Genomic DNA, 22,992 nt, shown 5'->3' on the forward strand with positions numbered 1-22,992 from the left:
GGTCGGGTGAGTCGAAAACTCCCCGTTGGTAAGTCCATTTTATGGCCGGACTCTGTCCGTTTGTTTTCTTGAAATTGGGCCCAAATGGGCCTTAGAGTTGGGTTAATGAACAGTTAGGCTTACTACGGGCCTCGGGGGCTTTAGGCTGGCCCAGGTCCTAGTGCCGGTCCGGCCCATAGGTTGGGTCATGATAGATGTGGTATCAGAGCTTAGGCTCTAGATTCTCAGGGAAAGTTTGTCTAAAGTAATGGGAAGAGTCTACTAGGAGTCACATGCGGAAAAATAGGGTCCATATTCGTTTTGCATTGTCATTTTTGCTTCTAGTTTCTGCTCCATATATTGTGTATAAATATGAGTCTATAGAGCTGTGCAATGTTCAGTTTTAAATTTTGTGGGCTAATGCTGTTGAATTTCAGGAAAATGCGTAGAAGCAGGAGAGCTGCCACTGCACCAGAGCCAGATGTGCCTGACGAGGTGTCAGCACAGGATGAGGCGCCTGCCCCGAGGAGGCGGGGTAGGAAGCCTAGAGCTGCTCAAGTAGAAGAGCAGCTACCACCAGTACAGGATCAGTCTTTTATGGCACAGGGTCCCATGGACCCCATGGCAGCTACACTAGCTGGTCTGCAGAGAACCATCGATATGATGGCGCAATATATGGTACACCCTCCACAGCAGCAGCAGTCCACCGCACCAAGAGGGGAACCTTATAAACAGATAATAAATTTCAAGAAGTTGGTGCTTGGTACTTATGATGTGTCAGACGATGCATATCGGTTTTTGGATTCCTGCAAACAGGCAAGAATGCAATTACTGATTGGTGATAGGAGACTGATAGAGTGTATGCAGCATGTCATGGGGCCTATGCCTAGACAATGGATGAATGACTACGTGTTACCTCGGATGGAGGGTTTGTCATGGGCTCAGTTTGTGGAACTGTTCATCAATCGGTTTGTGCCAGAAAGTTTCAGAGATCAGAAACAGTGGGCCTTTGAGGCCCTAAGGCGAATGGCAGTGCAGTAGATGAATATGCTCTGCAATTTACGGAATTGAGCAGATATGCCCCTACAAAGAAACTATGAAGGTGAAGAGATTCCTAAAGGGGCTTGACAGGAGGTATGCGAACCTGGCCATGATGTCTGATCAGTCTTTTGACGTGGTGGTTGATCGAGCCAGACAGATTGAGATTAGCTATGCTGCGGATGACAGCGGGAGAGCAAAGAAAAACAGAGCAGAGGGTTCCTCAGGTGTCCCTTCCATGGGTACTCCGGACAGTGGGGGCCAGACTAATTACAGAGGAAGAAGCAGGAATAAGAGAAGTGGTTTCAGACACAAATCCCGAGGGTTCAGACCAGGGTACGGATCCAGCAGTGGTCATAGTTCGAGTGCAGCCTGGTCCAGATCAGATTCTCCTTGGCACCTTGTGCACAATGTGAAGAGGACATTCGTGACCTTATCCGATGGGTTCGAGTATGCTTAGTGTGGCCAACTGGTCACTTTGCTAGAGAATGCCCGTTTTGATGAGCCACGAGATGGGGTCACAGTGGTTCTCATGCAAATGTTCCTCGCCGATTGTATCCGGTGTTTCCAACATGGCGGCGATCGATACAGGCCGAGGACAAGGGGGACGTGGATTTGGAGGAAAATCAAGAGGTAGAAGTCAGTATCAGGGTTCTGCCACTCAGGGTAGGGGTCAAGCTCGGGTTTTCACCCTGACCCACCAGGATGCTCAGGCTTCCAATGTAGTTGTGGCAGGTATTCTTCTGGTCTGTTCCTATGAGGCTCGTGTTTTAATAGATCCGGGTGCTACGCACTCATTTGTCTCCCCTGTGTTTGCCATGAGATTGGGTAGAAACCCTACCACTTTAGAGTGCCCTTTGTCGGTAGCTACCCCACTTAGTGACAACATAGATGTAGATATGGTTTTTCCGGGTAGCCCAGTAGTAGTGGATGGAAAGATCCTCCCAGCAGACTTGGTTCCTTTACCAGTTATGGATTTCGATGTAATCTTGGGGATGGATTGGTTGGCAACTCATTATGCCACTTTAGACTGCAGGAACAAAAAGGTATATTTCCACATACCTAGTGTGGAAGAGTTTAGCTTTGATGGTGACAGGAGCGTGGCTCCATATAATTTGGTGTCAGCAATTAGTGCTAGAAAAATGTTGAGGCGTGGATGCCAAGGGTATTTGGCATTGGTGAGAGATACATCTGCAGAAGGTGTCAGCATGGAAAATGTTCCTGTTGTCAGAGAATTTATGGATGTCTTCCCAGAGGAGCTTCCAGGGTTGCCACCGGGAAGGGAAATAGAGTTTTGCATTGATGTTGTGCCGGGTACAAATCCTATATCCATGCCACCTTACAGGATGGCACCAGCAGAATTGAAAGAGCTGAAGGAGCAACTACAGGAACTTTTGGACAAGGGTTTCATACGTCCGAGCACTTCACCCTGGGGTGCTCCTGTTCTATTCGTAAGAAAGAAGGATGGGTCATTGAGGTTGTGCATCGACTATAGACAGCTGAACAAGGTGACTGTGAAGAACAAGTATCCACTTCCTCGGATCGATGACCTGTTTGATAAGCTCCAAGGGGCTAGATTCTTTTCCAAGATAGATCTGCGATCAGGCTACCATCAGTTGATAATCAGGGATGAGGACGTGTCTAAAACGGCTTTTAGGACAAGATATGGTCATTATGAGTTCTTGGTGATGTCATTTGGACTCACTAATGCACCAGCAGCCTTCATGGACTTGATGAACAGGGTGTTCAAGCCATTTTTGGACCGTTTTGTCATCGTATTCATAGATGACATTTTGGTATACTCTCAGACCGAGGAAGAACACGTGTGGCACTTGAGGATGGTGTTGCAAACTTTGAGGGAGCACCAGCTATATGCCAAATTTTCAAAATGTGAATTTTGGCTAGAAAACATCTCATTCTTGGGACACGTGGTTTCTAGTGAAGGTATTCAAGTGGATCCCAAGAAAATTGAAGCTGTAACTGATTGGCTTAGGCCTACAACAGTCACTGAGGTGCAAAGTTTTCTGGGTTTAGCTGGCTACTACAGGCGTTTTGTGCAAGATTTCTCCAGGATAGCGGCTCCCCTAACTAAGTTGACTAGGAAGAATGTTCCATTCATTTGGACAGATGACTGTGAGGAAAGTTTCCAGAAGCTTAAGGAGTGTCTAACCACTGCCCCTGTGTTGACACTACCTATGAGTGGTGAAGGATACACCGTGTATTGTGACGCCTCCAGAATTGGCCTAGGGTGTGTTTTGATGCAGAATGGAAAGGTAGTGGCTTATGCTTCAAGGCAGCTGAAGAGGCATGAGCAGAACTACCCCACCCATGATTTGGAAATGGCGGCTGTAGTCTTTGCACTTAAAATCTGGAGACACTACCTATATGGTGAAGTGTGCGAGATATACACCGACCACAAGAGTTTGAAGTACATCTTCCAATAGAGGGATTTAAACTTGAGACAGAGGAGATGGATGGAGCTTCTGAAAGACTATGATTGAACCATCCAGTACCACCCTGGGAAGGCCAATGTTGTGGCAGATGCTTTGAGCAGGAAATCTTCTGGCAGTTTGGCGCACATTTCAGCAGAGAAAAGACCATTGATTCAGGAGGTACATGAGTTGATGGATCAAGGTTTAATCCTAGATCTTTCAGATGAGGGGGTATTGTTGGCTCACTTTTTAGTGAGGCCAGACTTGAGGGACAGAGTTAGAGTTTCCCAGCACAGGGACCAACAATTGATGAAAATCATAGAAAGAGTACAACAAGGTGAAGGTGGTGAGTTCGGATTTGCCAATGATGGCGCCCTAGTGCATGGTTCGAGGATATGTGTGCCCGACGTGGACAATCTCAGAAATGAAATCATGCGAGAGGCACACTACACACTGTACAGTGTCCACCCAGGTTCCACCAAAATGTACCATGATGTGAAAGATAGCTACGGTGGAATGGCATGAAGAGAGACATAGCAGACTTTGTGTCCAAGTGCTTGACTGTCAGAAGGTGAAGTTTGAACACCAGAGACCGTCAGGGAAGCTGCAAGAGCTCCCTATTCCAGAATGGAAGTGGGAAATGATCACTATGGATTTTGTGACTGGGTTGCCTCGTACCACGCGAGGATATGACTCGATATGGGTAATTGTAGACCGTCTGACCAAATCAGCTCACTTCTTGCCTGTAAAGACTACCTACTCTGTGGCACAGTATGCTCGGCTCTACATTCGAGAAATAGTCAGATTGCATGGAGTTAAGCTTCCATAATATCGACAAAGGGCCCGATTCACTTCTCGGTATTGGAGAAAGTTGCAGGAGGCACTTGGCACCTGATTGAACTTGATGCGGCTTTCCACCCTCGCATGAGACGGATAGTCGAAGGACAATCCAAACACTGGAAGACATGCTTCGCATGAGTGTCTTGGATTTTGGAGGTCAATGGGATGAGCAGCTAGCTTTGGTGGAGTTTGCCTACAACAACAGTTATCACTTCAGCATAGGGATGGCACCCTATGAGGCATTATATGGAAGAAAGTGTAGGTCTCCTCTGTGTTGGACAGAAATGGGGGAAGCGAAGGTGCATGATGTAGACCTAGTGCAATACACTTGCAGGTAGTTCCTTTAATCGAGGAACGATCGAGGACTTTCGATGAAGCGAAGAGTTATGCAGACCCCAGACGGAGGGATGTGGAGTTTGTAGTGGGCGACTATGTATTCCTGAAGGTTTCTCCAATGAAGGGAGTCATGAGATTTGGAAAGAAGGGCAAGTTGGCACCTCGGTATATCGGACCTTTTGAGGTTACTGATAGAGTTGGAGCGATTGCCTCACGGTTGGAGCTACCACCCAACCTCTCTCACGTTCATCCGTGTTTCACATCTCCATGCTCAGAAATACATTCCCGATCCTTCTCATGTCTTTATGTAGGATGTGATAGAGCTAAAGGAGAACTTGACATTTGAGGAGCAGCCTGTAGCCATAGTGGACTACCAAGTGAGACAGCTGAGATCCAAACAGATCCCTATGGTTAAGGTTTTGTGGAGGAGTCAGTCAGTGGAAGAGTGCACCTGGGAGTCAGAACGGGACATGCATAGCAAGTACCCTTATCTGTTCAATGTATAATCATGTACTTTATTCTGCCTTGTGTAAAATTCGAGGACGAATTTTCTGTAAGGGGGGAAGAATGTAACACCCCGAAATTTTAAATTTTATGAGCATTTTTGGTATTTTAATTTTATTTAAATTTTGGGAATTTTTTTGAGATTTTTTCGATTTTAAAAAATCGGGTTCGATTTTCTGGAAATATAAATTTTGATGATTTTTAAAAATTAATTTAAAGACCACGTGGCAAAACTAAAAATATATTTGGAGTCTACGTATTTTTCTGAGTTTTCTGAAATTTTTTCAGAATTTTTGGACCTCGTTTTTGGTCCCGAGGCAGAGTAAAAAATTCAAAATTTTGTATTCTGAATCGAACCGGCCGAATCGAACCGGACTGGATCGGACCTGTCGAATCGGACCGGTCTTTTTCTCTTTTTCTCCTCCCTCTCGCGCGCGACGACCCTCCCCTCTTCTCTCTCTCTTTTCTCTCTCCTCCCTCCTCCCCTTGCCGCGCCGCCGCCTCCCCTGCGTCCCCACCTCGTCGGCGCCCCACCTCGGCCCTTCCCCACGGCCGGCCGCCGCCTGGAACGCCGGGAAATGGCCTTGGAAGGGACACGCAGCGCGCGCGCGCCGTTTCGGCTTCTCCGGCCGATCCGGCCACCAATTGGACCGGGTCTTGTGTCTAAAATCATCTACTCGACGAGAGCTTTCCATAGACACCAAGAACGCCGAAATCCATCGAGCGGTTTGTCCGATTTTTGCTCGGGAAGTTTTTAGCCCATTTCGACTTTTGGGCTAGATTTCTCGAAAACCGTGAATCCCACGAGAAAACCGAGGCTACCAGCACGCTCCATTCGTCGAGAGCTTCGCAACGACATAAATTTCGAATTTTTCCGACACCGTTTTTCGGTGGGTCCCACGGAACTTCGCAGTGTTTTTCCGAGCATTAAATGAGCTTAGAAAATTCTAAAAAATTTATGTACTAACCCCCGTGTTATGGGCTTCGTGTAGGTATCCTCAATTTGCGGAAATTCGACAGTTGACCGGGTCTGCAAATTTCGGGCCAGACAGACCCGTTACCGGAAAAGTCTCCGAATTGGACCGAGGTTTTGGCTAGCCCCCCCATTGTCAGACGTCCCGAGTGCGTCCCCGAAGTCGGAATAGGCAAAGGTAAACCCGAACCTTGCTTTTTCGTAATTTTCTAGTGCTTAAATAGGATTAAAAATCCATAAAATATTCGTGGTAGCTTAGAAAATTATGATTCTTTTTGCAATAGCTTAGTAATATTGCTAAGGACCGTGGGGCAAAGTTTTATAATTTTTAGAGCTTGTTTGGGCAATTTTTGCAAAAATGATCAATAATAAGGACTAAATTGAAATTTTGCGTATTGTGATGGATAACTGATTTGATGGGCCCAGGAGGGGCTGTGTGATATGATTGAACTGTGGATATATGGATTGTGAATATAGAAGTGTGTTTTGAGTCATTTTGCAGGTTGGGTAGGTCCTAGGTATAGGGGAGACTCTGTCGGATTTTCGACACGACTTAGGACGTAATTGGTCTTTTCTTGAATTGTATTGAGTCATTTGTATTAAATAATTGTAATATAATTATCAGGTGAGCCGGGACAGCCTTCTTCCTCCGCCCAGCCGCCACAGTGATTGTCGTCAAGTCCGTGAGTAGAATATTAATTTTAATTGTAATTTCACTATTATTATATGTTCAGCATGCCCATGCATCACTTATATGCATATATTATATAGTTAAACTCTAGGCACGATTTATGTTGCATTCATAACTGTTAAAGTGCCATGAGTGTTGTTGTGGTAATTTGGAGCAGTGTGCGTGCGTTGGCGTGCGTGTGATGTGGTGTGGACTATGGATAGGACGGGGTAGTCACGACTTGAGTAATTCGCTGGGACCCGATCCTTCGAGGGGTAGTCACGGCTTGAGTAATTCGCTGGGACCCTCGATTTGGTTATTAAGTGGAAGTCCGAGCTTGAGTAATTCGCTGGCACCAGGTTGGATTTAAGAGAGTCAGATAGGGATCACCCCATATGTTATGATTGATACTACAGGGTGTGTGAGTGCTCCAAATTACCTTTTTGATGTTATGATGTGAAAATGTTGTTGATGTTGCATTTCACTCTACAGGGTGCATTAGTTTTAGATAGTTATAGGGATTATGGTTAAAATTGATATTTTACTCTCTGAGTAGAACGCTCACTCATGTTCAAAAATTTTTACAGGCCACAGGAGGATATTTTTTTGAGGTTAACCTGCTTTCTCCCTCGCAGGTCAATTATTACTGTTTGTATAAACTTGTTAAATCTTAGAATTTCCGCATGTGTTAGAAATGTTTATTTGATTTGGGTCTGTAAACTAAATTATCATGTTGGACCTGTAAACTTAATATTCTATGTCTGTTTTGATAGATTGGATGAGGGAGCTGAGCTCCCATTTATTATTATGTTGATGAGTATGTAGAGGGTGAGCTGAGCTCCCCAATTGACTATATATTGTGTTTACAGGTCGGGTGAGTCGAAAACTCCCCGTTGGTAAGTCCATTTTATGGCCGGACTCTGTCCGTTTGTTTTCTTGAAATTGGGCCCAAATGGGCCTTAGAGTTGGGTTAATGAACAGTTAGGCTTACTACGGGCCTCAGGGGCTTTAGGCTGGCCCAAGTCCTAGTGTCGGTCCGGCCCATAGGTTGGGTCGTGACAAATTTTTTATTTTATTAATATTTATATTTTTTCAAAATTAAATATTAATATTAAAAATTTAAATTAATAATTATTCTTTTTAAAAATTAAAACTCATGAGGACGTATATAAATTTACTAGGTGAGTGATAATCGTTTAACCATTATACTAAATAATATGTGATAAAAGAAATTCATAACAGAGGGATAATTGATATTAAATCTGAAACGACCGATATATGTGGAGCCATCAACAGACAAAACAAAAAAAAAAAAAAGCCTAAACATACTCCATTTTTTAGTGCAAAAAATGCAAAATTTAATCTCAAAAAAAGATTGCCAAGTTTTATTATTTATATCATTTTTTTTTTAATGTAAAAAAAAAAATTCTTTTATTGTGGCTTTGATTGGTTGAGGATAAGATAGACTGAAAGGCACAACTCAATTTTAAGTGAAGAGTATATGCGTTGGTTGAAATAAATTAAAATTCAAGAAATTGTGCAAAATTTCTGATATTTAATGAATGCAATTGAATTGAATTGAATACCCATTCTTCATAATCACATTATATATATCCTTTTTAATAGTTATTTTTTCACAATTATTTATGGTTTTAAGAATATTAACTTATATTAAATATTTCTTTTTAATTTGACTTTTTTATATTAAATAATAATTATAATGTTAATTAAATTAAAAAATATTTTATTATAATTTAAATAATTTAATTATTTTTTAATAATCGTGGAAAAAGATTAAAGACAAATAAAAGTGGAGAGAGAATAATGCAAACCCTTTACAGTAATCACAGTAGGGTTCTAAAGGTAATCACAGTAGGGTTCTAAAGGTAATCACATCTCTGGTATTCGATGGACTTCGTGGGAGAGGTTATGCTGGAGTAAAGATTCAGATGGTGTGGGTTTTAGGTGTCTTCAAGATTTTAATATTGCCCTTCTCGAAAAACAAGCTTGGAGGCTGGTTCAGCGTACAAATCCCACTAGCACTATGGAGGAGGAAAGATGCTCTAAGCTGGAATGATGAGAGGAGTGACATTTACTCTGTTAGATCCGCTTATCACAAACTAGTGAGTGCAGATTTGGTTATGATTCATCCTGATAGTGTTGTTTGGAAGAGGTTATGGAGCGCAAATGTTCCTCCGAAAGTAAAGAATTTTATATGGAGAGCTGTTTCTAATGTCGCTTTTGAACCTAAAGGCTAAAAGAGTTGATTTAGAAGATGTATGTCCTATTTGCAATGGCCAGATTGAATCTATTGTGCACAGTTTGGTGTTGTGTCCTTTTGCTAGAGATTGTTGGCATGCCTCTTCAGCGGGTTTTTGTGGTGGCAATGTTCATTGTTTTAATAGAGTGGTTGAGAGTTGTCATAAACAGTTTGGATCAGGAGAGCTTATGCAATGCATTGATGATTGCATGGGTATTTGGGATAGCAGGAGTAAGCGTACTTGGAAGCAATCAGTGTTAAATCCAAGCCATGTTGTTCAAAATTCTTGCCGTTTCTTGTTACGATGGAGATGCTCAGCAGCTTTAGGTGGTACAACATATATCCAACCAGTGTACATCAGGCTAAATGTTCGGTACCAAATCTTGGAAGACTGAAGAGTAATTTTGATGCTGCATTTAGTGCTTCTAACCGTAAATTGGTCTTGGCTGGATTATTCGAAATGAAGTGGGTCAGTTCGTTGCTGCAAAATTGAAGCCTATTATTGGTGATATGTGCTCTCTTCAGGTTGAAGCTTTGAGCTTTAGAGAAGCTCTAAGTTGGATTAAAATAAGGGCATTTCTGCTATTGATCTAGAAACTGATTTGATGCAAATGGTTCAGGCAATCGGAAGGCATGAAGTTGATTTTTCCTACATTGGCACTGTTGTTAATGATTGCCAAGAGCTTCTAAAGGCAAGCCCTAATTTTTCTTTTTGTTTTATTAGAAAATCAGTGAACCAGTCAGTCCATTCAATTGCTAAAACTATTATTTCTATGACTGATGAATTAGAGCGGAGCTATATCACTCTAAATTTTCTTGAAGATCTAGTAAACTTTGATATGTCTTAATAATATCCTCTTTTATTTGGAAAAAAAAAAAACACTTTACAGTAAAATAATAATGCATTCAATGCCTTCATTGGCAAATGCGAATATGCTGATCATTGAACTGTAGAGTAATTAATTCATGTGTACAGTAATTAAATTAAGCTAGCTACTCAAATAATTTTCATTTTTTCCATTTCTATAAATTTGAACACAATTTTTTTTTGGGGTGGAATAGTAAATGGAAATAAATGGGGAAGGGACAGACACTGAGGATGTATGATGAGTTAGAGCCAGCACCGCTCACATTAAAACTTGCACTTGATTACTTCTACATTTCCACATATCCCCTTAAGCTTCTTTCCTTTAAACCCCCAAGCTCTCTCACCACCATCGCCACCACCAGCAGAGAGCCGCTATGGAGTTCCTTTTCCAAACTGTCAAATATTATGTAGTGAACCACCTTAGCAAGAACCCAGTTTTCCCAACGCTCCAATACTGGCTAGTGAACCATCCAAATATTCTCAACTTCTCATGGAAACAAGGTGAAACTCCAGGTTCTTCTCTGTTCTTCCTTTCTCTCACTGTTCTCTTTTACCTCTCTCTCACTTTCGTCCTCTCTCACACAACCCTAATCTCCTGCAGCCCTCGTTTCCTCAAAAATCTCATAGCTTTTCATAACATGATCCTTCTCTCACTTTCCTTCGTTATGGCCCTTGGTTGCACTCTCTCCGTCATCCTCCTTGCTCCCAACGTGGACTATATTGTTTGCTTCCCTAAAAAAACCCCACCTAAGGGACCTCTCTTTTTCTGGGCTTACATATTCTATCTCTCCAAGATTTTTGAATTCATGGATACCCTTTTGATCATCTTGAGCAACTCCACCAGACGGCTGACTTTCCTACATGTCTACCACCATGCAACGGTGGTGGTGATGTGCTATATCTCTCTGCACACTTCACAGTCTATGTTCCCTGGAGTTCTTGTCACCAATGCTACTGTGCATGTGATAATGTACTTCTACTACTTTCTGTGTGCTGTAGGGATTCGTCCCAAGTGGAAAAAATTAGTCACAGATTGCCAGATTTTGCAGTTCTTTTCAAGCTTTGGGATCATGGGTTGGATTTTCTACTACCATTTCACTGGAGCAGGGTGCTCTGGGATCTTGGGTTGGTGCTTCGATGCTGTTTTCATCACTTCTCTTTTGGTTTTGTTCCTCGACTTCCATGCTAAGACCTACTCTAAGAAGAAGACCAAGGAAAATTAATTAATTAACAAGCATATCTATATATTTAATGGTCATATGGCCATGTTCTTTCCCCTTCTTATTTTATCTCAGTCATTTCTAAGATATTGATTTGCCATGCACGTTCGCAAGGTACTAATTAAACTACTGATCATTCTTTATCTTTCCTTTCTTGTAAATCCAAAATAAAAATAAAATATTGAGTCTTTGATGCAAAATTATTATCAACGAAAATTACAAACGACGAATAATCAATATATTAATTTCAATTTCAGTTTGTAATGAATTGAATGGCATTAAATGTTAATTAAATTTGTTGAGTTTGTGAGTTTAGTCCGATGTGGGATTTAAATTCCCAATACTTATCAATTTGAGTGTCTCTAGTTTGTGCTATGAGAATGGAAAATTCTTTTTTAACTAAATTGCTCAGATAACATTTTGAAAAATTCTTTCTTTAACATAAAATTGCTATAAAGATTTGAATTTTTAATTTTCAACACTTTAAGAAATTTAACATTCAACTAATTGCTATTAGTTAAGCTACTGATAAATTTCCTTTCATCCTTTGTCATGGCACAGTCTACTGATATTATTCTCTTATAGTAGTTATATGCATTAACAAATTCATAATTTTAGTTATATGTCAACTAACTTATAAGCTTAACTGTCAGTCAAGTAACCTAATTGATATTCCTATATCGTCGAAACCTAATTGATCTTCTTATACTGTTGAGATATAGAGAATGAAAATATATCGAGTTTGAGTTTTTTCATTTACTTAATATGAGATTATTTACTTTTATGATTAGAAACGGAAATTGTTATCCCTTTACGTAGTCCATTGATTGTTTTCATTGTACCTCTGTTGAGTAATGTGAAACTATTTATTTTCGTGATTAGAAAGGGAGAAGGTTACTTGCTTTTACCATCTCTTCCATAAATAACGACTGTACTCTCACTGTCTAGCTCTGAAAGCCAGCCAACCACCACCACCACCTACATCTCTTCCAGCACACCCCCACTTAATTGCTAGAGATTAAAGGCCAGTCTACCATTAAATTGATGCCTTATAAGTATGACCTTTGAAGGCTGTAGTACCCATGTTTTATTTCTCTGTCTGATGAATCAAAATTGTGCAAATTGTCATCTGCCATTTTTGCAAGTTCTGATGCTTCAAAAATATATAAATTTTCTTTATTTTATTTATCTATCACTATAAGAAATATTAGATCTAATGGCACAAATTGGCTTTGTTATTGGAATATAATCAGGCTATTTTAGATGATTATTCACAAAGTCATATAAATGGACCACTCTGCTATTTATTTAGCTGAATTATGCTCATTAAATTTCACAGTGAGAGTAATTTTCAGTGAGTTTGCATTGTGTGGTATACATCGAATGCCTATCATCCATTATTTTGATGTGGAAAGATGAAGTACATCCATCACATAACAAGCTTTCTCCAGGTGACAGTTGCGCAACTCAATTAAATGATTCCATTTTCACAGTTTAGATGTCGCTTTTTCCTTAAGGAGATATTCATTTCATAATCTTTAACTTCTTGCTTAAAATATAAAATTTTACAAAAATATGATTCAATTTATTTTTATTTAGTTAATTCCCATATTTAAAATGAAATTTAAATGATTTATTTTAAAAGAAGTTTAAATATTTTTATATTATTTATTAAATTTTCATGTTTTTAATAATATTACTATAAATATTCCCAGAGTATATAAAAATAGTGATTCATCTCTCATGAAAATATAAACCTACATTGTAATATGAAAAATAAGTTTTACATCATTATAAAAGATAATACATGTGCACTGAATACACCTAATAATCTCTCATGTACTACATAGAATAGCAAGTTAAAAGTTTAACTTTTGACAAATAGACTTGATCACAGTCTAAATTAGACTTAAACTTGAATCAAACCAATCAATAATTTATAGATTAATTTATAATTAAGTCTTTTAAGTATGGTAAACCCATAGATTAGTTATTGATATATTTTAAAGAAATAATTTAGTACTTAAAATTTAATTTTATTAACAAATTAATTCATGTCGTCAAAAATTAATAGTTGCATTGATTCAAATCATTTTTAAAAGAAAATTTTCAATTATTTGATTGTTTTAATTGAATTAAACTAAAATTAAATTAAAATTTAAATCAAAAACATCCTCAAATTAAAATTGCCATATTTATATTGATCTTCTGAAGCATGATAGCAAATATGTTATTTATCCGTACACTTTTATTGGTCTTTTTTTTATTAATTATTTTATTTATAATTATTTATTGTGCATTTTAAAAAAATTAAAAAATATTAAGTTTTTTTTTTTAATTTTACTCTTATTTATACTAAACATAATTATTATTTCTATTTATTAAAATCAAATTTATTAAATATTGAAGGAAATTCATGACAGATAGTGAGATAAAGCACAAATTTTCATCATGCATGCTTATATATCGTTTATAGAATTTGGTTCATGTCTTAATATATAATTATTAATTAAATATATAATTTAAATATATAATTAATATATAATTTAAATATATTAATATTTATTATTAAAAATATATAATTATTAATTTATTTTTTTTAAATGATCTATTTAAATTTAAACAGAAAGTTATGAATAATTGAGATAAAAATTTGAAAATCACTTATTTAAAAATATATAATAATTAATATTATTTTGTTAGATTCCTGAGTTAAAATTTATAAAATAATTAAATTGACTGATATTTCTAATTAAATTAATATTTGAGTGATTAACATTATAAATAAGAATATTGTGAAAAAGTTATTTGGTTTTACTTATTGTAATTTATATAAAAAAAAAATTTTTATGAAAATTTTATTTTATTTTATATGTAAATTATTTTCTGTAAAAAAAATTGAGACTTAATTTTTAAAAATTTTAAATGTTACACAAAATGAGAAGAAAAATTTCTCCATCCTTTCCCATTTTAGCCTTTACCATTCATCATTCTATAAAGCTCCACGAGCCTACAACAGTTGAGTTCGGCCCAAGTTCTGAATTTGAAAGAGAAAACAAACAAATAAATAAATTGCAACGGCGCCGTTTTACACGCTCGGGTTCCCGGGCACTGTAGATTGTGCCGTTTTCAACAACCTTCTTCGCTCTCTATGGATAAGATAAAGCGCTCACTCTCTGCTCTCCTCTGTAGCCTCTCACTTCTAAGCGGTAATGGCAAGAGATGCAATGCAGGAGAAATGGAGCCTCTACGAAGCCTACAACGAGCTCCACGGCTTGGCCCAGGAGCTAGAGACCCCATTCGACGCGCCTGCGGTGCTAGTGGTGGGTCACCAGACGGACGGCAAGAGCGCTCTCGTGGAGGCCCTCATGGGTTTCCAATTCAACCACGTTGGAGGCGGTACGAAGACCCGTCGTCCGATTACCCTCCACATGAAGTATGATCCTCAATGTGAGGTCCCTATCTGCCATCTTATGTCTGATGATGATCCCGCATTTGTTCAAGAGAAATCCCTTCATGAAATTCAGGTATAATTGGTTTAAATTCTTTCTTCTGTCAGTCAGAAAAAAAAATTCTTTCTTCTGATTTTTCGATTTTGTTGGTTAGGCATTCATTGAATCTGAAAATATGAGGCTGGAGCGAGAGTTGTGTCAATTTTCAGCGAAGGAAATAATTATTAGGGTGGAATATAAGTACTGCCCCAATCTTACTATTATCGATACTCCTGGGCTAGTTGCTCCTGCTCCAGGCAGAAAAAATCAAGCATTACAGGTGGGAAGAGGAATTTTTATCCATTTTAAGCTTTTTCCCGCTCGTTATCTTTGTGATTTGTGATGGTCATGACCTTGAAATTCATTTCATTGCAGAGCCAAGCTCGAGCTGTTGAGTCTCTTGTGCGAGCAAAAATGCAGCATAAAGAGTTCATTATATTATGTCTTGAAGATTGTAGTGACTGGAGTAATGCAACTACTCGAAGAGTAGTAATGCAAGTATGTGTCCTTTTATTAGTTGTCTAATGCATTTCATTTTCTTTGGCTTTTATATTTAGATTTCTGGGATTTGGATAGGAATGTGTGAAATTTTACAATTATTTGCGACAGCTTCTTGGTAAGCTTAAACTCTAGGGACAATGTGGATTGTCTAATGGCAGTGACACTTGCATCTGGGCTAAATAATAGGAGAATTGTGAAATAACATTAGACCCAACTTCAATTTATTGCATTTTCTAGAAAAAACTGAACTTCCATTTGCAGCTCCCCCACAATTTATGAAAGGTTGACTTGTTTTGTTGATTGCTTACAGATTGATCCTGAACTTTAAGCTTAAACTCTAGGGACAATGTGGATTGTCTAATGGTAGTGACACTTGAATCTGGATTAAATAATAGGAGAATTGTGAAATAACATTAGACCAACTTCAATTTATTGCATTTTCAAGAAAAAACTGAACTTCCATTTGCAGCTTCCCCACAATTTATGATTGACTTGTTTTGTTGATTGCATACAGATTGATCCTGAACTTTCAAGGACTGTTATTGTCTCAACCAAACTTGACACTAAAATACCCCAGTTTGCTCGCTCTTCAGATGTTGAAGTTTTCCTTTCACCTCCTACACATACACTGGATGGCTTCATACTGGGTGACTCTCCCTTTTTCACATCCGTGCCTTCTGGAAGAGTTGGTTCTGGTCATGATTCGGTTTACAGATCCAATGATGAGTTTAAACAGGTAAACTATTGTTGTATTTGGCTTTTGTTTATTACTCCTCCATAATTTCAATTAAATGAACTTTTGTTTCATTTATAATTGTAACTAGAATATTACTATCACATTGCAGCAATTTCATATTAATTACATTTTGTTTTTTTAAAAAGAAGCATAAACATCTTTAATAGAACAGACGCGTTAATTAGAAAAGTGACAAAAAAGAAGAAAAGAAACAATTGTCAAAGAGAGAAGTCAGGGCATAGGAAGCTACAAGAAAACAAGGTCACTTTGAAGAACGCAAATCTGATTGATAAAAATCACATCATTAGCTTTACTGATGCAAATTAGTTGACAAACCCTTTTGTACTCTCAAAGGTAAATCCACAACTGATATTATTAAAATTTGAAATATAATTTACGTTTTTGTGAAGTTGAATATGACTTGACATTATGTTTTAATAATATATATTAAAATCTTTTGTAGTCAAAGTGCTGACTAATGAAGATATGCATTAAAAATTATGTGTTAAACATTATAAGCATATATGTGCAATACCTATAATGAGTCTGTTATTCTAAATTCACGATATCATAAATTCATAACCAATCTTCTTTAACTAGGCCATATCCTTAAGGGAGATGGAAGATGTTGCAGCTTTGGAGGAAAAGCTAGGGCGTCCATTATCAAAGAAAGAAAGAAGTAGAATAGGTGTTAGCAAACTAAGGTCATTCTTAGAGGAATTGCTACTGAAGAGGTATAATATCTGTTCAGGGCCTTATGCTTGTGTGTTTCTCACATTATGTACGTTTCATTGTTGATCTTTATATGTTGTATAACCAAAATTTATGATTATGTTTTTGTAAGGTATATGGACAGTGTTCCTTTGATTATTCCGCTTCTTGAAAAGGAGTCCCGCATTGCAGCAAGAAAGCTGAATGAAATCATTAAAGAACTCAGGTTTGTTGTCTAAAGTATGCAATACATTGCAATTTGAGGCAAATTTTGGATGGATTTTATCTCTCTCTCTCTCTCTCTCTCTCTCAATAAAAGAAGAAACTCTATTGAGAAAGAAGAGAGAAGAGAAATGTTTATGAACAGGATGACCCAACTTTCAACCATTGGTGCTATAATCTTTTTGTTATGAAGGAGAAAAATACAATTGCCTTTAAAACCTGTGATTTTTCTTTTATATGGAAGTATAGGCAAAAAAACTAAATTACAAAAACATCTTGCATAGTCAAAAACGCCTTGGGCCACCAAAACTGTATTAACCAGGGACTCTAACAGCTTCTAGGGACTCTAACCACCAAAACTGTCTTTTTAATTTCTCAACTTCTAGTGAAGTTGCAAGGGACTCTAACAGCTTTGTTTTACCTTTTGATATTCATAATATGTAGGGCATCAATTTCTTTGTATCTCATGGGTGATTTTACACTATTATTTTCTATGTATGCAGTACTTTGGATGAAGTCAAATTGAAAGAGAAAGGAAGAGAATTCCATGACCTATTCTTAACCAAGGTTTCTCTAATTCAATGCCTCCCCCACTCCCCCACCCTTTTTTTTTGTACTGATGTTAACATTTTCTTCTCTGCCTCCTCACTCCTTATCTTTTTTACTTTTTGTTTTTCTCAAATATCTGATGTAATCTTAACTGGCTTAATGGAACTTCTTAATTGCTAGTAATTTTGGTCCTAGAAACTAACATTTGAAACACATATGATTCAGGCAGCTTCATTTTTTTTTCCTTTTTTTTTTTTTTGCTTTCCTTGTTTTTTTATGCTGACTAAATATGCTTTATGTACTCAGTTGTCATTGCTGTTGAAAGGAACGGTTGTTGCTCCCCCAGATAAATTTGGTAAATAATTTTATATTGTTTTGTGTAGGCAACTTAGTGTATGATAAATATTGTTCTATTATGATATGATGTCATTACTCAGAGAAGTGAACTTAGTCTATTCAATCTCCTTTATTCTTTAATCATTGTTGGCTTACTATTACTAATTTAGGAGTTTCATCTTTGACAGTGAATGGATTTTGTATGTTTGTTGCAGGTGAAACGCTACAAGATGAGAGAACTAATGGAGGGGCATTTGTTGGTACTGATGGTCTTCAGTTTCCGCAAAAGCTAATTCCTGTAAGATATATAGCTAGTTGAATTCATCATTGTGAATTCAATTTCTTTGTGATTTGCCATGAATTGCATTATGTGCAGCTTGCAGAATAATGGCTGTGCGCCAGGCCAGAAAGTTTTTCTATCCTCATTTTCTACATTAATTCATAGTTCTACCCTTCCTAGCTTCCCTATAAACCTAAATCCCATGCCAGAAAAGCTGTTCTGTCATACCCTCTCTCAATGACATTCTTTTTATTCTCTCTGTCTCATGCTCTATATTAGTTCTGCCATTTGAGTAACTTGATCTAATAAGAGTTTTTTTCTTATTGTGACTGGTATTATTATATGGTAACATGCTTTTAATAAATTGACAAAAGCAAATAACATTACTCTTCTATTATGAGTACAAAGTTCGAGCATTTAAATCTAAATAAAAGGTTGACATTTTTATCTTTATGTTTAGAATGCAGGGATGCGTCTTTATGGGGGTGCACAGTATCATCGAGCCATGGCTGAATTTCGATTTGTTGTGGGGGGAATCAAATGCCCTCAAATTACTCGCGAAGAAATTGTAAATGCATGTGGAGTTGAAGACATCCATGATGGAACTAACTACTCTAGGTATTCATGAATTTCTGACTGAACCATTCATGCAGTGCAAAATATTTCTAGTTTGTAAAACTCTTTTCCTTTCAACTTATCTGAATTCCAACTTTATTTTTCCTACTCGCTTTTTATTGGCTCACAGGACAGCATGTGTAATAGCTGTTGCAAAGGCTCGTGATACATTTGAACCTTTTCTTCATCAGGTGACCGGTTATATTTATTCCTAACAAAATGGTTGATCTGCATTTTCACCCTCCCCCATGCCCCCTGTCCTCACATGCATGTACACCCAACCCTAACATCTCTTAAAACATGAAGTATATATCTTTTCTAATCTGGTGAACCAATAATACAGCGGATAGTAATTCTAATTATACTCACATAATAGCATTTACTCATTTTACCGCTGCATCTTCTTTCCACATGCAACACCAACTTCTCCTCTGTATGAATTCTGTCAAGGGTCACTGTCCATGCAAAATGTTAGATCGTAAAGAAGCAACGAACCTGTTAAAAAATCTCTGGTATTGAAGTGTGTATTATTTTAATGGAAGGTTAAAGTGTAAATCAGTTTTAAAAGTTAAAAGCCATATAATCCAAGTTGATAGAAGCAAAAACCCCTGTATATATGTTGTCTACAAATCCATGGGTGTTTAGGTGTTGTTGTTTACTTTTATTTTTATAATTTTTGTTGAACAGAATGGAATTGGGTATTAGGGATTTAGGCTGGTTTGCATTGGAAATATCCTATTAATATTGGTTTTATTCAACCTGTATGACCAGTATCTGAGCTTCTGTCAAATGAATTTGTGTACCTATGCTTTAGGCTTCCAAATTTCATTTGTCTTTGCCATCTTTTGCAAAATTTTGTTTGCCGCAGTTGAATATAGACTTCAAAATGAATTTCTTTTACTGGTGCAGTTGGGTAATAGGCTCTTGTATATCTTGAAGAGATTGCTTCCCATCTCTGTCTATCTGCTTCAGGTATGGATTTTGTTTATTGGTGGGTTGTTGGTGTTTATCTTCTGAACCAAGTTATTCTATTTATATCCTACTTTAACTGACTTGTGACAGAAAGATGGTGAGTATCTTAGCGGTCATGATGTATTCCTTAGGCGGGTTGCTTCTGCCTTCAATAATTTTGCAGAATCTACAGAAAGAGCATGCCATGAAAAGTAAATTTTTTCCTCTGTTACAATAATTGTTATCCTTTTTTTTTTTGTTATTGTTTTCTTTTCCTATTGCTAATTTATCATTTACTTTTCTGAAATTTTTTCAAATATGTAACATAGGCCTAAGTCATGAAATGTGAAATTCACTTTTTCGCTGGAGTATGAGCTCTATATAGTGCCATAGAGTAGATAAACATACCTTTTTTTTTTTTTTTGCCTAAGTGCACAAGTCATATTTTTTGTTAGATGTTCCTTTTAATATTTTGCATATTGTTGTATATATTAGCTTTGTGTGTATACAATATATATATATGGTGTCTAGAGTCTAGATTGAAAAAATAAATGTATATTCATGATGATTTTAATATAATAGTTGAAGTAGGTTGGTATGAAAAGCCTCTCAAGAAAGGATGTGCAGACAAAGAGAAAATATACCTTATCTCAGCTTCCAAAGTCATACTTGTTTGATTGTCCATTAGCTTCCTTTCCCCAGAAAAACAGAATCATATCACCAAACTTATAAAATCAGTCATTTGTTCTTATTTTCTTTGACTTCCATCAAAACTACAGAATCCTTGCTAATTTGAAAATGTGCTCAATACAAATTATTGCATTATGCTGTGATAGTTTTTGTGACTTGGATCTATCCATGTTTCTGAGAGTTTAATGGAACATCTGTTAGATTGTAAATGGTAGATCAGTTTTGCATGATCAAATTCCACTATCAGTTTCCTTCTGCAATAATGACTAAATGTTTTTGTTTTATGTGCTCGTTTAGTTCATTGCCATCTTTGCACTAGTTGATGTAACAATCTCTGTTGTGGTGGTTGTAGCAAATTTCTTTCTTTGGAGGAAATGTTTAGAAATATCCGCTGTGATTGTTTTTAGAAAGCCTCCAAATTGTTCTCTCTCCCTATGAAAAATGCTTTGCATTATTTATTTTCATCCTATGATAAAAAATGTTGTTGTTTTGCTCATTTATGTTCTCTTTCTTTAATATTTGTTGCAGATGTATGGAGGATTTAGTGAGCACCACACGCTACGTAACATGGTCCCTCCACAATAAGGTTAAACACATTTGCTATATAAGGCATTATATTGGGATGTGCATAAAACTTTTAGATCTATTCTTAGTGGGTATTTGGTTTAGCTATTGGGAGCTAGTTGATAGTTGTTTGACTCCCAATAGCTAAGTTATTCCATTTGGTAAAGTTTAAAAATCAACAATTGATAGTTGTTGGGACTCTAAACAAATGTTGATATGAAAAGCTCCATTTTGGTGCTTTTCTTATCAATTGATCGCTGATTTAATTTTATTTTTTATTTGGACTAAACTGCCCGTATTAAAATTTATTACTAAAAAATCATCCTGGTCTCTTTTTTTTTTTATGCAACCAATTATTTGTGGACTAGTTCAAGAATACAAAATAATTATTAAAATAAGTACTTCTTGCAATAATTATAATATTTGTATTTATACATAGAAATATATTTATTGATCATAAATTTATATATAAATCAATTATAAAATCAATTGCATAAGATATAAAAGTGAAAAAAGTGAAAACATAATAACTACTCTTTAGAAAATTATACCCTTAATGGTCATTTAATATATCAAAAGCCACCACTAACGTAAGTTTACCAAACAATTAACATTTATCAACTGTCATTTATTAGCTATCAATAATAGCTAAACTAAACAATCCCTTAAAATCCACAAACTTTTGGATGTGGTGTTTATTTTGTTTGTCAATTTGACATGCTTTCACTCTTTTGATGTCAAACTATAGAATCGGGCTGGGTTACGCCAATTCTTGGATTCCTTTGGTGGCACAGAGCAGTCTTCCACGGGAGCTAATTCCGTATCAGCTGGTATGTCCCCAGAGTCATCCATGGGCTCAATTGCCAATGAGAAGCATGAGAATAAGTCAAGGGCAGAAGTTAAGCTCTGTCATTTGGCCTCAGGAATTGACTCAGGCTCTTCTGTTCAAGCAACAGAAACAAGGCTTGCTGATCTTCTAGACAACACCCTTTGGAATCGGAGGCTCGCTCCTTCATCTGAAAGGATTGTTTATGCTCTGGTACAACAGATATTCCATGGCATAAGAGAGTATTTCTTGGCCTCTGCTGAATTGAAGGTTTAAGCATTTTTCCATGATTATTTTGACTGATTGATGAGAAAAAGAAACCTACTAGTTAATTGCTATACCCTGCTATACACAAGCATACACTAATTGCTGTTCGTCCTCCTCGATTTGTTCTTGTTGTTTGCAGTTCAACTGTTTTCTTTTGATGCCGGTTATAGACAAGTTGCCTGCACTTCTCCGGCAGGACCTAGAATCTGCATTTGAAGATGATTTGGATAATGTTTTTGACATCACCAATCTACGGCATTCATTGGACCAACAAAAGAGAGAAGTAGAAATTGAGCTGAAAAGGGTATTTTCTTTTTAAGTTTTATTTTCCTCCCTGCTTTATTTACCATAGAAAACCATCAATCACGAAATATGTTGTGTTTAATGTGGTGATGGTTTGCAGATTAAGAGGCTCAAAGACAAATTTAGGTTGATATATGAACAACTTAATTTGCATCAAGTCAAGGCTGTTCCTGCTACTGCCAAGGAATGACTCCTGAACAAGAATGCTACTGGAGCAAGATGTGTGAACTAATGCAGTTACTTCATTTGTTTCTCTCTCTCTCTCTCTCTCTCTCTCTCTCTCTCTCTCTCTCTCTTTCTTTTCATTATCTCAGAAGAGCAATCATCAAGCTCTCATTTAAGGCATCCTTCTACTCTGGTTTGGTCATGATTTTATTAATTTTGGTGGTCAGGGACTTGTTAATTTAATTAGAAGCTCTTTTGGATTCTTAGAACAGACATTCAGTAGTTGAATATGTTTGAACAAATTGGCATTTGGAGTCGGTACTTCAATTTGGGGCACGAACTGCATCATTTTCATTGTCAGACATTCACTGGTTTTGGTATGGCTAAGAGTGAGCAATTTCCTCATTCATCAAATTGTATATGGCAATTTAATGAATAACTCAAATCAATCTATTCAAGTGCAGGGGGAGGGAAGGCAAACGGGAGCTATGGCCCCCAACACCTCTAAAGGTGTTTGTGTGTGTGTGTGTGTATATCCATGAAAAATTTAAATTTATTTTATTGTAGTTATTTGCCCTACCAAAACAATTTTTATTTTTTTAACATAGACATCCTTAAAAAAATGTCCAACTTAATGACGCTTTATTATTCTAACTTTTTAACAT

General features: G+C 37.1%; 2 protein-coding genes across 2 annotated transcripts; both read left to right on the forward strand.

Moving 5' to 3' along the window:
* The first annotated feature begins 10,147 nt into the window (after positions 1 to 10,147).
* Positions 10,148 to 11,171, forward strand: LOC110667861 (uncharacterized). Its single transcript, XM_021828828.2, has one exon. The coding sequence runs from the start codon at positions 10,275 to 10,277 to the stop codon at positions 11,121 to 11,123; it is 849 nt and encodes a 282-aa protein (XP_021684520.2). The 5' UTR covers positions 10,148 to 10,274; the 3' UTR covers positions 11,124 to 11,171.
* Positions 11,172 to 14,265: 3,094 nt separating this feature from the next.
* LOC110667846 (dynamin-like protein ARC5) lies at positions 14,266 to 22,732 on the forward strand. Its single transcript, XM_021828811.2, has 17 exons — positions 14,266 to 14,647; positions 14,727 to 14,891; positions 14,987 to 15,109; positions 15,627 to 15,848; positions 16,449 to 16,582; positions 16,693 to 16,785; positions 17,285 to 17,348; positions 17,637 to 17,685; positions 17,882 to 17,964; positions 18,407 to 18,564; positions 18,692 to 18,752; positions 19,471 to 19,533; positions 19,624 to 19,724; positions 20,731 to 20,788; positions 21,515 to 21,862; positions 21,999 to 22,163; positions 22,263 to 22,732. Exons 1-17 carry the CDS (start codon positions 14,333 to 14,335, stop codon positions 22,350 to 22,352), a joined length of 2,292 nt encoding a protein of 763 aa, XP_021684503.2. The 5' UTR covers positions 14,266 to 14,332; the 3' UTR covers positions 22,353 to 22,732.
* Positions 22,733 to 22,992: the final 260 nt, after the last annotated feature.

Source organism: Hevea brasiliensis, chromosome 14 (assembly GCF_030052815.1).
Source record: "Hevea brasiliensis isolate MT/VB/25A 57/8 chromosome 14, ASM3005281v1, whole genome shotgun sequence".
NCBI lineage: Eukaryota > Viridiplantae > Streptophyta > Magnoliopsida > Malpighiales > Euphorbiaceae > Hevea > Hevea brasiliensis.